The sequence below is a fragment of the Amblyomma americanum genome, chromosome 1 (assembly GCF_052857255.1).
Source record: "Amblyomma americanum isolate KBUSLIRL-KWMA chromosome 1, ASM5285725v1, whole genome shotgun sequence".
In the NCBI taxonomy this organism is placed as follows: Eukaryota; Metazoa; Arthropoda; class Arachnida; order Ixodida; family Ixodidae; genus Amblyomma; species Amblyomma americanum.
The window spans coordinates 19,857,985-19,876,417 of record NC_135497.1 but is presented as its reverse complement, the minus strand read 5'-3'; the positions used below and the strand labels follow the sequence as shown (position 1 = coordinate 19,876,417).

At 44.9% G+C, this 18,433-nt stretch overlaps 1 protein-coding gene across 4 annotated transcripts in view; it reads right to left on the bottom strand.

The window, feature by feature from the left end:
- Positions 1–8,833, bottom strand: part of Rox8 (TIA1 cytotoxic granule associated RNA binding protein Rox8) — a 128,770-nt gene extending 119,937 nt beyond the window's left edge. For 2 of the 4 annotated variants that reach the window (XM_077643768.1, XM_077643787.1), the window contains exons 1-3: positions 8,757–8,833; positions 8,650–8,681; positions 8,435–8,531 (exon numbers count right to left, since the gene is read on the bottom strand). In XM_077643768.1, coding sequence (XP_077499894.1) covers positions 8,435–8,531; positions 8,650–8,681; positions 8,757–8,768 — 141 coding nt within the window. In that variant the 5' untranslated portion in view covers positions 8,769–8,833. Of the gene's footprint in view, positions 1–8,434; positions 8,532–8,649; positions 8,700–8,756 lie in introns of those variants that run through there. The other 2 variants (XM_077643761.1, XM_077643777.1) reach the window with 1 other exon arrangement.
- Positions 8,834–18,433: the final 9,600 nt, after the last annotated feature.

The window sequence follows — 18,433 nt, the reverse complement described above, 5'->3', positions numbered from 1 at the left end:
TGTCCGCAAATGTGGATGTGAATATTTCTGCGTAATTTTTCGCACATCACTTCTGCTTAGTCTACTGATCGTCATTTAAATATTCAAAAAACATTTTTCCTATCAGCAGATTTAATTGGCACCTGAAGGGGTTATTGCAAGTAGACTTCCACATTTTTCGCAAACTGGTGTCTGTTGTTTTGTCTATAGGAAGTTGTATGTCCAATGCAGAGACGACATAACATCACAAAACGTTCCTGGTGCTTGCCGGTCCTCCATTCTCCAAGGACAGGCTTTACTAAATGCAGCTTGTTTATTTCCTTATCCCAGGTTATCTGCCATTTGGCCTTCAGATTACTGCGTATTTACTTCAGACAGTCTATATGGGGTATGTTGACTTTCTTGATTACACAACTGCGAGCTTCTGCGGAACATGTCACGAAAAGTAGCCAGAACGCAGTAGATGAAACATCAGGCTCAGAAAAAACTGAAAATACAGGGTCTAGCAGCCAAGAACGAAATGAAGTGGAAGCACAAAAAATGAAAGGTCTCTTGCCACAGCATCATCCACCCCTGCCCATACGCCACCTTACTGAGAAAGGCAGTTTGGCGGCAAGTGCAAGCCCACACTGGCCACTGTGCAGGTGTGTATCTCTTATGGTATCCCAAATAAACAATAGATCTACGCAGGCACCAACAGATGAACCGAGTATGGCAAACAAATGCCTGGAGGACTATAGAAAATAGCAATAGGACTTTTCAATGCTGTCGGGAATACTGCAACAAATCACACATGACAAATTACAGGTAGAAAATGTAAAAAAAAGGGAAACTCAATAGCATAATGAAGCTGTGCTAGCAGGACTGTTGAAAACGGCTCTTGTCATCCACAGGAGAACCATCGCAAATACAACACACAATAAGCTGATTAGGCCAAATAAAAATTTATAAAGGAAATAGGAAAGCATTAAAAATCGCGTCTTTTGTACAGCCAAAAAACTACCACACAATATAGCAATACCCAAGTAAAATAGCTAGCACAATGAATACTGGCTTGGCGATGGGGGTTTAACGTCCCAAAGCGACTCAGGCTATGAGAGACGCCGTAGTGAAGGGCTCCAGAAATTTCGACCACCTGCGGTTCTTTTATGTGCACTGATATCGCACAGGCCTATAGAATTTCGGCTCCATCGAAATTCGACCGCCGCGGCCGGGATCGAACCCGCGTCTTTCGGGCCGGCAGCCAAGCGCAATAACCACTCAGCCAGCGCTTGCGGCATATAATGAATACTGTCATGATTACAAATATGATGCACTGATTTGTGCAGCAATGACAAGCTTGGCATATTAGAACAGCAAATGCAAAGAAAAAACTTATTACCATTGGCAAGAAACCACTAATATGCATCGGCGACAAAAAAAGAACTTGGGTGCACAACTCTTGGTTATAGCCCCCCCGAGTTGCCCTGGGCCTCTTCACGCAAGCAGGTGATGACAGCGAACAAGGAAGCTCCTGCTGTGCACTTGCACCAGCCACACTCGAGTGCGGATGCCATACGCCGTCTCTCATTGCCTACCCTACGATGTGAGCCATGCAAGCTGCGTGCACATCTCGCATGCATGCATACATAATTGGTAAGCGACACTGCTTTTGTAGAGGAACAAGAGGAGCACAGCTGTACTCCAGTCCTCTGAGCTGCATTACAATTGAAAATTGTTTCAAGAAGTATTATGAGGCAGCTGACTGATGGAATCCTGACAAGATGGGCCTCGTCAAACCGTACACCTGTTCTTGTAAAAACAGCACACCAAGGAGGCCTATTAGCAAAACATAAAAACACACTGAATGGCTTGTTTGATATTCCACAGACAAAAATACAGGTGCACCGTTTAAAACTTGCCAGTATTTGAAGCAAGAGGGACACACGAGTCCCACTGCTGCACAAATGGTTAAATGATGCTTCCAGTCGTGCTGTGGACCTGCCGTCTATTTTAGGGCTTTTCAACCCGAATGCTTCAGAGAATTGCACACAGCCATCCGAAACTACTGAGTGATGTCGCATGGCTACTCATGACACTACAGGCTTCAGTGTCTTCCACTGACATCAGCTACTTTCAGGTAAACACAGTAAAATACCAACTTTACTCCACAGACAGTGATGACAGAAATTCATAACTCTCTCCAGTGGGCTCTCCATCACCATTCACTTCACTTTGAATCTTTCGCTTTTGGCCATGCTATATTGCCGCAGTGCAATTTGCAGAGGCAACCAAAACATACATACACTTCCCAGTGCTTTGAGAGTGCCATCGTAGTGCTGCCAAGAACATGCCATCGAGAAAGGCGCAAGCAAGAGTGCGTGCCACCTTGCTGGACATCAAGGTAACACTGGAGCTACCCACAACATTGCCGCCAGCCAGAAGAAAAACTCTGTTGGAAAGCAAAAGTGTGCATAGACCGCAGCACCTACCCACACTCGTTTATTCTCCTATCAAGAGAGTAAAACAAACAGAACTGACTGGATTTCATTGATTGCCTTGAATGGCAGACAGGTGCAGAGACCGTACTAAGCACTGGGCAGAAACTCCTGCCCCTTGGTGTTAGCGGCAGCTTGTCTCGGCGCCGTTTTGCAAAAAATGCCTGTTTCTACCAGCATCATATTGTTGGGGTGAAAGCCCAAACGCTTGCCGCAATGTTGGGGATCAACGAGTTTGGTTCCTCTACCAGATGGCTGACACACTTTAAAGATCGTCATGACCTGGTTTTCAAGAGGATGTGTGGAGGAAATGCATCAGAAAACATGCACAACACGGAAGGAAGAAAAGCTGCATGAATACCTAAATGACAATCCAGAAGACATCTTTAATGCAGATGAGACTGCACATCTCTAAAGGCTGCTACCAGACAAGACCTTGACTTTCAAGGAGGATGACTGTGCTGGAGGCAAACGCAACAAGGAGAGGGTGTCGGTGCTGATCACGGCAAAATTGATTGGCACAGAACAATGTCGCTTGCTAGTGATTGGGAAGGCCGCCAAGCCAAGATGTTTCAAAGGCATGAAGATGCTTCCTGTGAAATATGCGTCGAACAAGAAGGCATGTATGACGTCCGAAATTTTCAGGAGTTGGATAATCGAACTAGATCGCAGGTTTGCTTCCTTGAACCAAAGTGCTGTTTCTTGTGGACCAATGCAGTGCATAAGTCACTGTGCCAGCCTTGAGTGTTATACGCCTGACATTCTTGCCTGCAAACATACCTGTTCTGGTGCCGATGGACAAGGGCATCAGCAAGAATATTAAGGTCCTATACAGGCAGTACCTCCTGGAGCACATGATTCTGTGTATGGATAACTTCTCAAAATACGAGGCAAATCTATTGAGTGCCATTCACATGCTAGCGTGAGCATGGGATCGCGTCAAACAAGACACCATCACCAACTGCTTCAGGGCATTCAGTTTTGTGTTAAGTACCTTGGAAGGTGCCTCTGCTAGCTCATCGGGGAAATCATGACCAATAGAGCCAGAGTGCACCGATTTTGCCGAAGCTCTTGGTGATGTACACTTTGATTACGTCGCTCTAGAAGCCGCAGTCAGAACATGCAGTTCATAGGCTCGGGGTCGTATTTCAAGAAAACTTACTTTGGAATCTTTATACAGACTCAGTTGCTAACAACACTGCTCATGTTGTGGGAATACTAACGAAACTTCGATTTTTTCTTCCCTTGAGCGTCAAAAAACTGCTTTATAACTCTTTCTTTCAGCGATGGTTTGTGTGTCTCGTCTCCTACTTGGTCTGTGTGTGCTGTTGCGCTGTCGAACCACCACTATGCATCACCAACTAGCCCAATCTGCAGTTCTTCTACAACTCTTTCTTCCTGTCCCATCTGAATTAGTCATTTAGTCTGGGGAAACACCACAATGTCTAACATCACAAAACTTCTTCTATTGCAGAAGAAAACAGTGCGCACTATCGCCAATTCTTCATATGACGCTCATACGCAGCCTCTTTTCAGTGCCCTTAATTTACAACCGGTCACCTCCATATATCGTAGTATTTTACTCAAGCGTTTCACTACTGCGAAAAAACAGAACGCGAAATTTTTCGAGCATTTATCTCTATTGACAATGAATTCTAACATTTACAACACACGTCCCAGAGAAACATGGTACGTTCCTAAAGCGCGCACTAACTACGGTCGACAAATGTTACGCCACACACTGCCATCTTTGTTAAACTCATTAGAAACTCAATAGACACCTATCTCTCCTTTTAATGGGCTCACTGTGGTTCCCTTTTTTTCCCTGGTATACACTGACGCCATGAATGCTTGACCCATTTTCTCTGCTTGTAACTAACTTATTATTTATAGATGTGAATTTCAAGACTATTATTTGCACCATTTTATACTATTCGCTTTCTGTAATATAATTCCGTGCAGCATTCTATCGTTGATTTTTTTACCCGTATGTATTTCTGTTATACAATGTTCACTAATGCTTTTTTTTTTCTCGTTTATCCAGTATTGTATGTTTTTCTCTTTACTGTGCACAGTGTCATTTCTGTAGGGAGTACAGACCCCGTCAAGCCGAATTCATTTGGCTTTTTGTCTGTACTCCAGTCATCTGTACATGTATAGATGCAAATAAACTTGGAATTGAAAAGTTTGTTTAATTCGTTTGGTTTAGTTTACTGGGGTTTTACTTCCCAAAGAGACTCAGGCTGAGGGACGCCGTAGTGAAGGGCTCCGGAAATTTCGACCACCCGGGGTTCTTTAACGTGCACTGACATCGCACAGTACACGGGCCTTTAAAATTTTGCCTCCATCAAAATTCGACCGCCGCGGCCGGGATCGAACCTGCGTCTTTCGGGCCGGCAGCCGAGCGCCATAACCACTGAGCCACCGTGGCGGCCAGTTCGTTTAATACAAAATTTTTGGCGGTCCCCATGAACTTCATATTAACGGGAGTCGACTGTAGGAGTTTATTATTGGTGCAGGTTTCCACCACTGTACTATAATTAAACCACCCTTTGATCACGATTTTCTGAGGAACTCTCCCTCAAAACTTTGTAAGTGGTGTGCTACAAGGCAAATGCCCATTAATTTCTCCAAAACTGCTGAAATGTCATATTCATTCAGACAATTTCACCATAATGCCCATTAATTTCTCCAAAACTGCTGAAATGTAATATTCAGACAATTTCACCATGAATTATTTGGTAAAATGTTTTACTTCCTATCTGCTTTCTACACCTCGTTTCAAGTAACCCTGGACCATGAGTTTAACATCTCAGTTACTCAATCTGTCAGCCTATATTTTGAACAAATGAATCGTGCAACGCATATTTGCACCTTTTTTCTATCAGCTGAATCTTCAGATGAGGGGCCCATGATAGTGATGCATATTCCAGGGAAGGCCGTACCAGAGATTTATATGACAACGGTCTTTCATTGTTCTCTCCAACACAGTTTCCTATGTGCCATCATCCATAAATTTTTAAGATCTGTGTGCCAACTTAGATCATGAAACACTGACACTCCGAGATATATGAAAGTACTAACATTAACCAAATTGTAACCTTCAATACTACACTGAAAAGTTATTTTATTTAATGCTATTTGGATAACACTGGTCTTACCTAAGGGAGTAATTACTCATTGGCATCCACCCGAACGCAGCCATACGGCTACAAAGGAAAGCTATACAGCTTTCTCTGAAACTGTGCAGTTAAAGAAAAATTCGTCCTGGTCCAGGGTTCGAACCCGGGACCACCTCTTCACTGGAGCAGTCGCTCTACCAACTGAGCTAACCGGGACAGCAAGCTTATGGTAGGGCGAGAGTGAACTGATCAACAACTCGAAGTGGGAACAGTGTTGGTCAAATGTTTAGGGGAACACACCTCGGGGGATTCCACAAAATATTTGACCAACACTGGTCTTCTTGAAATTAATTTGCACTCCCCATATATTGCCCTAAATTGCAAACGCCTGAATCAACACAAGTTTTCATAATTTTAAGACACTGCCATAGCCCTTCAACTGATTCATTTTTGGAGGCGATTTCAAATCAACAAAACAAGTTTACAAGTAATCCAAGGTGGATGTATCATCAGTGCTCCTGCAACCTTTAATTCTACTCAAGCAACAGACAAGTAAGCACATTCAGGAAAATAATTTTATGATCAGGTATGCCATTTGTGACCTTTATTTAAAATTTGTCTAGTTTGATTATCTGAGAGGAACACAACATCTAGCAATGACTGTGATTGAGAAGATATCCTACTAGATTGCTCTTTAAGTGGTCATAGCAGATATGTGTGAATTAATGTCTAACACATCACTTGAAAGAATAAAACACGCAAGCAAAAATTTTATCTCTTTCAAGGTACAATGCGGGAATTTCCAGATTTTCTTCGGGGATTTCAAGAATTCTGTCGGGTCCTCACACATCCATACCGTATTATTTTCAAGGTTTGAGTTATATCTAATTTTGGACTCATTCCTATCACAATAAGCCTTTTGTAAACAACTCAACACACTTTAATTAAGCACTTCAAAGTGTTTATGCTTACAAAGAAAAAAAGCTAATGAAAATGGAAACTTAGTGGAGACATACTAGAACTACTACAAAATGCGAAGCTACCCATTAAAAAAAAAGGGGCTCCTGCATTCACTCTGCATGCCCGACTCATCTTTCTATACAAGATTGTACAGATGTCAGTGCATTTTTCAAATCCACATCTGTGGAAACTGTATCTTGTGTAGGAGATATATGTTAAGTGTTCAAGTCGTGGAAAAGGAGATATGAAAGAAACATTTACTTTAACTTTATTTGCAATTCAAGAATTTTATGTTCCGTGGCCAAATATCGACATTTAATTATGTACGAAGTTGACCTGCAGAGCTCACATCTGCAGAACAATGACATGCAGAATTATAGAACAATGCTTTTTCAATAATGAAGTTTGGCCATTTCCACTGTTACGATTATGCAAGTGTAACGAAAATTCCTGCAGCCTGGAATACTTTATTGCAAGATATGCTGTCTCTCATTCAATCTGTGACGCTTCACCATTCACACACCACTAATTTTTGCATCCAGTAAGCTCAGCTAGTAACATATCAGTTCAGCACTACAAGCGAACTATTACCGCCCAAAATTTGCGACAACAAAGCATAAATGCACAATAGACGAAGTGAACAATTAGCTAACCTCACAGGTGGCAAGTAATGCAATCATGACTCAGGGCCAATGTAAATTTCAAGCAACTGCAATGCAGCATTTAGCTCATTATATTGAACTGCATGCATGAGGCACTGCACAAGGCTTCCTCTTACAGCATACAACTTCAAGCTACAAATGACAATCAATAAAGCTTGAGAAAAACACAGCAACACACAGAACTCAAAAGTATGAAGACATTTTTTTAAAAGGAATTCATAAAAGCTCGCCTGTTAAGTAGCTCAGACAATAGGAATAGTTAGCATTGAGAAAACAGTAAGATAAACACTTCATGTCACCTAATCTTGGCCACAAGTACTGCAGTGACAGTTTATCATTGCAGTACCTGTATGTTTAACAGCTCCTGTTTCAGAGCCACACGATCAGAAAACGCACGCAATCCCAGTTTCGCTGCCACACAAGCAAGTTTTATGCGAACCGATATAACAATTGGATCCAGCAATCTCACATTTGCGAGCACTGCACTAATTAATGTATGTCCCTCATGGACGGAATTCAAACAAAATACCACCAATCATAGAGAGCACAAAATATCGCCCACAATCTAGGTCGCCTAAACTCGGAGGAACAAAATGCTGACAGTTGCATTACAAGATCACATAGCGCACGATGAAATTCGAAGAAATAACGGGGCTGCTCCAAAGAACGAATGGGATGAAAACAAGTGAACGCCAGCTGTCACAGTAATCAACAGCTGCGGAAACAAGCGCGGCTATCGTGCATGCAACTTCTCAAACATCACCGGGTAACGGGTTGACAAGTCAATAATCGCGCGAAGCAGCAATCGAAGCGAGGTCGAGGCAACTACAATGAAATACCGTTTCATGCACAACAAGCACTGAGGCGCGAAGAAAAATCGCAAGCAGACATATGAAAACGACCAGACCGCAGTTTGAATGGTATTAAGAGTCAATAATTCAGTATTGTTAGGCCTAGAATAGTCGGCTAAAGGACTAGGGCGCACGCTACGAACCACATCGGAAAAGGTTGGCTGTACGACGTCAAGTTCGCAACGCTAAGACAACCCAAAAAATCCGCAACACGGCCGTCACTAACTGCGGGGCCTGTCGTTAAGCACACACCCTGCTGCGAAAATATCGCATCAGTAACGAAAATTTAGGGGATCGCATCTTACGTTAGGGTTAACACCAGCCAAGCTGACAAAAGCTACCCAAGTAGCAATATACCGAACAAAAAACAAAACATCACTCACCTCGTGAATAATCTTGCAACCTTTAACTTGCCCCATTTGTCCGAATACAGCTACAAGAAGCTCTTCCGTCACTGCTATGTCGAGGTTTCCCACGTAACTGCAAGTTTTGGAAAGGAAGCGACACGTTGAATAACACATGGAGACCAGCGGCGAATGACCGAGAGCCGGCAGCCAGCACCGGACCTCGTAAGTGGGCAATATCGATATGTACTCACAGTGTACGTGGCTGACAGTCATTACCCTGGTCCTGAAAGTCAGAGAACATGTCATCAAACACAGATCACTAACGTAAATTCACAAAATTTAGAACAAATCCAACTACCTTGTTTGCCATTATGGCGTCAGTCGACTAAACCTACAACCAAAGCGCATGCGCGACGCACAGCATTGTGGGTTGATGAGCTCCAAGCACCGTCAAAATGCTGTGGCGCTTTGGTAGCTACGAATCCTAAGAGCGGTTTCGATTTCGGTTCTACGTTAGCACGGCTCATGTTTCGATTTCCCCGTTGCACTCCGGATGACGCAACAAACACGATGGCAGCTTTAGCGCCGGCATGCCCCCACCTTCCACCCCAGAGTAATTAAATTCTGAGTAAAAATAAACAAATACTTTCACCGAAGGCACACAAAGCGCGTCTCAGCGGCTGACTTCCGTTCAAAACGAAACTGGGAAGCAAACGACGCCGCAAATGTCCTTGAGATTTATTTATTTATCTATTTGCAAACACTGTTAGTCGCCACATCCAGAAACGAACACTCGCCAAAGTCATATCACAAAAACTTAAAAACATTGACGTTTCGGCACCACTACGGGTGCCTTGTTCACAACAGGATGAAAAGGAGATGGGCTGCTGCTTATGTAGGAAAAACCATAGAGTTTGTTACTATTAACTAGAGGGAAAGCTGGCGCCCCGCCTATGGGAATTTGCATGAAGCTTCCTCGAGACCACCTGTACCACCATGGGCGCTCTAAGCATCATGGGGCGGAGAGCTACCGACTGCGGAACTACAGCTTTTGGCCAAAAAATAATGAAAAAAAAACAAACGTTGTTCGATAATCAAGAATGTCCTATCATTCAATATCATGTCTATAAATTGTAATAAACGAGCAGAAAAGCATGTAAATACAGTTTGCTCAAAATAAGCGATGGCTTGCTCTCCTATTGGCCAAGCATTGCTGATCACAAAAGCCAATATTTCGTGCTTAACAGGCGTACTTAAAAAAATGCTTTAAAAAAATATTGTGGCTTCCACATTTTAAGAGGTTTTTCCACAGCATTTCGGGAAACAAAAACCTTTTATTGGCGTCGTGTACTGTTGCGTTTTCGCTACTACAACTTTTGCACACTACTTTTACGCCGAAGTCGTCTGAGCGCGGAGCGCGCCGTGTATACGGAATGAGACATTTGAGTAACGCCACTCTGTGTTCCTGAAAAAAAAAAAAACCTTTTCCGCACCAAGTAGCTCATCGCCCCATGGTGCTTTGCGCGCACATGGAGGTTCAGGTGCAGCGGCGCCAGCTTTCCCTCTAGTTAATATTAAGAAACTCTATGGGAAAAACGTTACGTATCTTGAGGATGTATACCTCGGGTAGATTGCCCGTTTTTCTTATATGACTTTGGCAAGTGTTCGTATCTAGATATGCTGAATTTCCCTCGCTTATGTCTGCAGACCCGACATCGCAGCTTGCTGCGGTGACTCGGGCTGCCGACGTCATGTCCCGGCATGACCTACTTGATGCAGTGCGGGACCGCGCAGTTGCCGAGGGACCCAGCTGGGTCTGAAATTCACTTGCTCAATAAAATTTTGCTATCTGTCTGTCTCGCCAGACGTGTTTCCGTCGAACCCTCAACTACACTGTTAGTCGTATTCGGAGTGCGACAAACAACAACAAAAAGTGAAGATTCAGCTCCTGAGAACGCCCGTATAGGAGCACCTTGTGTGGACTTTGAACGACGTGTCAATAGGGACACCACTTGCACAGTGACCCTGTGGCTGTGACGTAGAAGCATACATTGGCACCATGCGAGATGGCTCACTCAGTACATGTCAGCTCTCACACATCCACTCACTCACACGCTTATGTCTATCACATTCACCCATCGCGAAGATTGTAGTCCATGTTTCCGTGCGGACGGCGTCCGTTCAGAGTTTTATGTTTGCCTTTTCTGACAGCGGAGGGGATGAGAGATTCACTGTTGCAGCCAATGACGCACGTGGGTAGGGTGGCCTGCTGTCTGTGAACATGGAGGAAACTACCGCTAAACCTGCTTAGAGAGCGAAAGCTGTGGTGTATCGGGCAACTAGATGCGGCTTGGCCTCTGTAACGTTGAGTGCGTTCCGCACACTGAATAGGCAGTGCGTGCTTTGCTGTGTCAGTGCACGTTAAATATCCCCAGGTGGTCGAAATTATTCCGGAGCCCTCCACTAGGGCACCTTCTTTCACTCCCCCTTTATCCCTTTCCTTACGGCGCGGTTCAGGTGTCCAACGATATATGAGACAGATACTGCGCCATTTCCTTTCCCCAAAAACCTTTTATTATTATTATTATTATTATTATTATTATTATTATTATTATTATTATTATTATTATTATTATTATTATTATTATTATTATTATTCACCGTGCAACCGTTGCCACCCTTCCACCCTGGCAAGCGGCAGTTAAATTAATGGCTGATGGCGAGACGCTGGTCACCCAATGAACGCTGCGGCGTATTGCTCCAGTGCCGCGTGTCTGCCACGTTATCAGCGCTAATGCATGCGGCCCACATCTCTCTCTCACCACCGCCAGGTACCTCAAAACGCAATTGAGGCGTCCACTGTCCCAGGGAGCCAGTTATGCGTCTTCCTTTCCTCAAAATCATCGGAATCTAGAATGTTGTCAATGCCAACGGCAATGAACGCCGATGGCCTATAGCTTCAGTGCCGCGTTTCTGCTTTAACATTGTAAATTCCAACGCATGCAGCGCACATCTGTCACTATCGCCGCCTAGGTTAAAGGGCGACTGAGGTGTCCACTGTCCCAGGGGGCCAGTTATGCACCTTTCCTTTGCTTTCGAAGAAAATTGAGTGGTTTTGAAAATTGTTTTTGAGGAAAGGAAATGGCGCAGTAGCTGTCTGTCTCATATATCGGTGGACACCTGAACCGCGCCCGGCGATGGCGCGCGGCCGAACCCTGGTGTACGCAAAACGCACCGCAGCTATAGGCTGCGTTCCAATACTCCCAAGTAGACGGCTACTTAGACGTCTAGCCGGACAGCCGCCATCTTGGGACGCGTTCCATTTCTCGGCGAAGCAGTCTCATAAGACTGCTTCGCCGAAGTCCACATCGATGCAGGCTAACTTGCTGTCTAAAGATGGCGGAGCTGATGTATGCGGATGAGCGAGTCGTGCTCTTGCGGGCGTCGGACTGTACCCGGAGTATAGGAAAGGAAAAATGTGAGTCATTCCATTGTTATTTGGTACGCAAACTAGTGGATAATTAATCTTCGTGGACGCACTGCGATTCCTAGCAGTGAATCACGCAGGAGAAAATCGTGCAGTTGAGAGCTTTGCTACAGCAGCGGACGCTGTAGGTCTGTTTACGTGATCCGGCATCTGACGATGCCGGACCTTAATTAGCACCTTGATTTTAGAGAATACTCGTCGCTGTCGTTGGTTTCCTCGACGGGCATTAAGACGGCTGGCGTGACGGTTAACAAATGTGTTCTTCTTTTGCTGTATTAGTTGCATCAACTCTTTTGCGTGCATTCTTTTTTATCTCTACACTCTCAGAATAAATACACCGGCATGTTGCGAATTGATTTTAGTCTTTGCAGGACTAAAGATCGCTCCTGTATTTAGGTCTCTCGCTGTCTCCGAGTGCCACGTACGGCAGACAGCAGGTTTAATGTCACGTATGTGTTTTCCTGTTGCAGTGTATATTAGCCGTATCGAATTTCGCGCATATTGATTACAGTCTTTCGTATTCTTTCTTATGTTTACAGGACCGTCTGGACGAGCACGTTCGAGGAGCATGTACAGTTTAGCATCAATAATAAAAGAATAATCGCATATCTCTTTAGCGTCGTCTTCGGAGAGCGGCCCCGTCTGCTACAAGTAGACTGACCGATAGGCACATCCACCAGTCCGGTTTACGCGCAAAGTCATTGCAGAAGAAATGTGTAAACTTGTTGAAAACACGTTTTTAATTATTGTTATTGCTCAGTTTGTGAAAAATAGTAGTACAACTGTTCATAAGCTTTAGTTACATTATTATGCCGTGAGGCGGCGTGAGCAGTAGACAAGTTCCAATACATGAACATGTAGACTGCTTCCTAGACGTCACACTAGACGTCTTGTTAGACGTCTAGAGTATTGGAACGCAGCCATAGTCCCAGCGAAGCTTGCGCTTCAACTCCGGAGGCAGCGTCCGGCCTTGAAGCCTAGTCATAAAAAAGGAGTCTGTCAACCCGTGATCACGCCACATGATAGCCTGCGGTGATATGTATGCCCGCTGCGCGCGCGCAATCGCGGATCAGCGCGACAGACTGCAGATCAACTTCCTTGCTGTAGATGGTTTATGGTTTATGAGGGACGCCGTTAGGGTAGCTATAATTTTTGAGGTGTTGAGAATGTACGGAGGCGCAAAACGCCGGAGCGGCGCGGTGTTCCAATCGAAAGAGGCGCCGGACACCGGCAAACCAGTTTGGGCGGGCGCTCGCTTCTCTCACGTCACTCTTCTTTCTCCCGCGTGGAAAAAAAAAAAAAAAAACGGCGGCGGCGGCAGCGGAGCCCGAAGGAGATGCCAAGGGGCGCCGAAAGCCGTCTGTCGTCTGCTTGCGCGACATCGGACATTGCGTCACGGCTGTGCTCTGTCACTTGAATTTAGACTTCCGGTCGTTTCTGTGGTTTGGTTTATCTAGGCATTGCTTGCAGACGTGCTGCTTCGACCTTTTTTCCCTTAATAATAGCGCTCACACCGCTGAAAAAAGGGTGTTATGCGCTGCCTCACACTGCAGCAACTTCAAAGCAACGGAATGCAACACGTTCCGAGTGCCGTCAAGTAGTGAACGGCGAAAACAATACGGCGTTGCGAACCGTTGGCAGACTGCCTGCTACGAGTTCCACGGACAGCTCTTGGTTTTGCTTCGAACATTTTGTTGACGATAAACGTTTTAGAGCGTTGTGGAAGTTTGAGGATTTGGTTAAGCAGGCCGTTTTCTCTCCTTGAGGGGCACCAATTTCTCGCTCGGACAACTTCGGACAAAACCGTTCTCTCCCGACTGCGGTAGCACCGCGCGGTCGTAGGTGTGCAGATATGTGCTGTTCGGCCTCCGTCACTGCAGCTCGACAATATGTTAAAGGAGAAAACGATTTATTGCTCAAGAATTTGTGCTGCATGCGAGTTGCTCGAATTCATAGGCGACACTTTAGGCCTATGCGTCGCAACAGTCAGCTGCCGAAACGGCGACATCGGCCACGGCGGGGTCCCTTTGCTGACATTGCTGGTCGCAATATAAGTTTACGAGCACTTTCAAGATTTATGAATTGTTTTATGTGAAAATATTTCCCAACTTCATGCCCAAAGTGAAAAACATGTTTTCCCCAGCAGACCAGTCGATCGACATGAGTACGCAGCAGGTGTGGAGATATTATAAGCTGGCTGTTACGTTAAAGTTACCCGTTTGCGCGGACCCGCATGTTGCAGTTATGTTTCTTCATTCCTGTGTGCGGAGAGGGAGGGTGACAGACAAGCTGGTCACATTACAAAGTGATAAGAATTATTCACCACTATTATTTTTATACTCTGAGACAGTAAGTAATGAGAAGCTTCACTTCAGGATAACCGAACCTAAAAAATATATATACCAGTCAACATAGTCTAGCTGTTTTTCACCTTTCATTCTACAGCACGTGGGAGAATTGACATCTGAGACAAATGTAAAACTGAGCTGTCACTGTGCAGCAAGGCACCATTTGAAAACTGTCTAGGTGCTGAACATGCATGTGAAGTAGATAAATGCTTGTGTCTCTAGCTTACATGTGATGCATTGCATGATTGCATATAGTAATATTGCACTGATGGTTGGCTTATTGAGAGGGACGTTGGTGATTACAAGAAGTGCGAAATGCTGCAAGGACGGCAGAGGCCGGCCTGGTGGTCGTTTGGTCAATTATCCGGGAGAATAAAGAGTAGTAAACATGCCATAAAATTGCTAGTTTTAAAAGGCCAACGTGTTCACAAGATTGTGTTCACAGACATTCCAGATTTTTTGGTATCGCCAGTGTCTTAGGGACGGCTTACCAAAGTCAGTTAACATTCAAGCTATGTTGCAGTGTTCACGCCAACACTAAAACTGGATAGGAATGCCTTTAGTTCAACATCGCACAAGACTTCGTCAAAGGAAATTGCAGAAAACGCTGAAAACAACTCGGATCAAGCCTCTGTATGTGCTGGAAAAGCCGGAGCAAGATTTTTTTTAAGCTCTACCATGCTATTAATTAAATTTACTACTTGTCACTCAGATCTCCTGCATTAAAATCATTTATTACATGCTGTGCTGTATAATTTGTGCCTGGAAGAGTTTTTGCAAGACAAATGTTATATCAGATGTTATTACCCACATGACAAGAAGAGTTTCCAGTTAACAGCTAATGAACTTTCTCATTTTGCAGTTAAACAGTAAAGCTGCCTATGTGCACAAAGAGTTAGTTCTGCTTTTGGCTGCGTTCTGCTTTCTGTTTTGTCTTTATGCCTGACTTCATTTATGCTTTGGTGCCTGTAGCAAAGTTGTACAGCAGGCTTTTATGCCTTGTTTTGACTTGGGGTTTTCATTAGCACAAGGCAAGGTAATCTTGTGCCCAGCTGCTCGCGTTATTACTTACCTACCTTACCTTGAACACATTTCATCCAATGCGTAAGTTTTACATTTTCACATTTCTGTACATATGCATCAAGAGCTGAGGTGACCGCCATTGGGACATCTGTCCACACATTGGCTGGTGTTTCTTCTTCGACCAGGCTGTGAGCACTAAGTACACCACAGCAAAATGGATACAGGCTCTCCTCTGCCTTGATGGGAAGCCACATTGATTTACATTCTGAATCTATATTCTGAATCAATAGTGAACATTCAAGAGATGCCATAAAACAAAGCATTTATTTTAGTACTTCTTTTTTATCTACATAATGCAGCAACCAGCATTGGGGAATCAAGCTCAGGAATTCTTAACTTTCACAGCTGCAAGTTATATGCAAATGTCATGTAATGTCCCCCACTACCATGCAGGATGTGAAATGTATCGCGTGGTTAATTTTGTGTGTGAGTGAGGTTCTTGTGCACGTACCAAAGACTCAGTAAATGGGCGCACCTCTCTCAGTGCTGGAATAGCTGCTATGTTACTTGCCTATCCATGCCCTTGACGCATATTAGTAGGTTTTCAGCCACAAAGTATAGGCGCATGCTCACTGCAATTCATACTGGCAGAAAGAATACAGTAGTGCTGAACATGCAACACATCTGTCATGCAGTTGCATTTTTGCCTCACAGACGAACTGAAATTCAATTATTTGAGCCAGTTCTTATGCATGCCAGCTAGTGCAGTACTTATTCCATAAGCCATAGCACATATTCGACAAAAGCAGTTGAGCTGACAAGAACATAACAGACAGTAAAACAGATTGTGCACCTTTGCTTTGTTGTGAAGCATTGTTAAGTGCAGATTTTTGAAAGGAGCTCAACGTGCAGCATGTGCCAATTTTAGCGCAACTAAAACGCGGTCTACCTTGCTTGCATGCAACGACAGCTCCGGTGCTACCGCGTAGCAAGAGACACTTGCAGCTCCGATGCAGTGCACATGAAAGCTTTGTACACTATAGAAAATCATAAAATATTGCAAATTGTATGGTGTCTCGCATAGAAGCGATACATGGGCGATGAGGGACGCCGTAGTGAAGGGCTCCGGATAAGTTTAGACGGGTTCTATGGCACTGCACACGGGCGCCATTCGCGATCCGCCGTCATCAAAACGCGGCCGCCGCGCCCGCATTGAACCCGCGGGTCCTCCGACTCGGTAGCCGAGTGCCCTAACCACTAGGCCACCGCGGCTGGTGTAGGAAAAGTACCGGAAGTCCTCCGAGGGTTTCCATGATGCAAGCTCTTCGCCGTCGCCGCCACTCTGCTACAATGTGCGCAGCAGTGCGCTCGTATACGCAATGCTTTAGATATACAGTTGCTGGTAGTATACATATATTCAGCTCCTGGTAGCGCGAAACCTCTCGGAAATACGTACTCTAACACATATTAGAGATCAATGTAGCAGCCGAGTAACAACAGGAGAACTTTTTAGCGAGTGACTGAAACGTCCTTAATTTGTGCTCGAACAGACGACGTTCGCACTTGCAACGCTTTTTCGCCATTAATTCAAATGCGGAACGTCGAGCGCGGACATAATAATGCACGCACAGCATGCTCACCTTTTTTACGACTTTATTCGCGCGTATTACCACACGAAGAGCCAAATTCAAGCTTGTCAATTCCGCATTTCAAGCAAAGCGCCGTACACACGCATCTCGCCGAACGACCCGGAAGTCGGAGTACCCAGCATGCCTTGCGGCTCGTTCAGATTGGTCACAACCTATTATCGCATAAAAAACAATGCGATCTCGCAAGCGGTCACATTGAAGTGACCTTCGCACTTCGCACTTCAAGACGCTATTGTGGCCGCAGGGCAGTGCGCGCACACGCGAGCGGACCATGGTGAGCTTGTGTGTATTACTCGAACATACGGGCCTGACGTCCCGTCTGTTCTGCGCCAGGTAGTGTTATGCAGTGACTGAACGTTCCGCTTGTGCTACCTCGGACGCTTAAAACAGCTGGCCGCCCCACCCTAGCTGCTGTGTGCAAGTGCTGTGCGCGTGTGTCGCGGTTGTTTCAATGTTCGTTGGCGCACGCGCGCAGCCTGAACAATTGAACTATAATTTGTAAATAGTGTATATATGCCCTCACCCCTATCTCTTTCCTGCTATCCCCTCACCTCTTTCGTTTCACTTAATCAAACTGCCTGCTATCTTATATTTCCGCCACCCCAGCTCAGGTGCCGCCGATCAGTGATGGCAGATGCCGGGGTGAGCAAACATCTTTTACCTTCCTTTTGTTATTTTTAAATAAATAATCACTTACTACTATTACTACTACTTCGCGATTTAATAGCAACAGCTTTAAGTCAGCTGACGAGCAAACTTCGGCTATGGCCAATGCGGTGGTGTCTCCAAATCAGACACGGGTCGTTTACGAAATGTTGCCCATTCCACGCCCCAAATTTGGCCCATCCCTCCCTCGAAATTTGACCTTCATTGATATGGACCGAAATCAATTTTCAGGCTAATTTCAGTGTGCTAGATACGATGGTAGTCTCTAAATTTGGCCCGGGCCAGCCCCGAAATTTGACCGCGGCCGATTTCGACCAACCATAAATGAGCGTGCCCGACACGATGACGACCTCCAAATTTGGTCCGGGCCATTGCCAAAATGCTTTCGTTCGACATTTGGTATAACCATGGCTAAACCATGCCTTTCTTTTTCGCACTGCACAGCGGATGCATTAATTTAGACTGATTAGATAGCTTTTTAAACATTACCGTCTTGTTCGCAATAAGGTACCGTCCTAGTAATTTTTTCTTCAAGCTATAAAATATAGCGCGAGAAATCCAAACACATAACAGTGGTGCTACTTCAGCGCCCCAGATAAAAATTCACTAATCGTATATCGCACGCCCAGTGCAAACACAATGCTCAGTCGGAGACTTGTTTAGCTGGAACACCTGGTATATTTCAATATGAAATAAAACTGTCCTCCGTTCTCTGTTCTTTGGCAGCGGGCGCTTTTCGGGGCGCAATACGCGTGCATCTCCCGACGGAGAAAAGTTCGCAGTGGCATAGCTCGGCTACGCCAGGATATACGTAGCGGGAGATACGTTTCCCTGGCTGAGCTTGTTGTGGTCGCTGTATGTT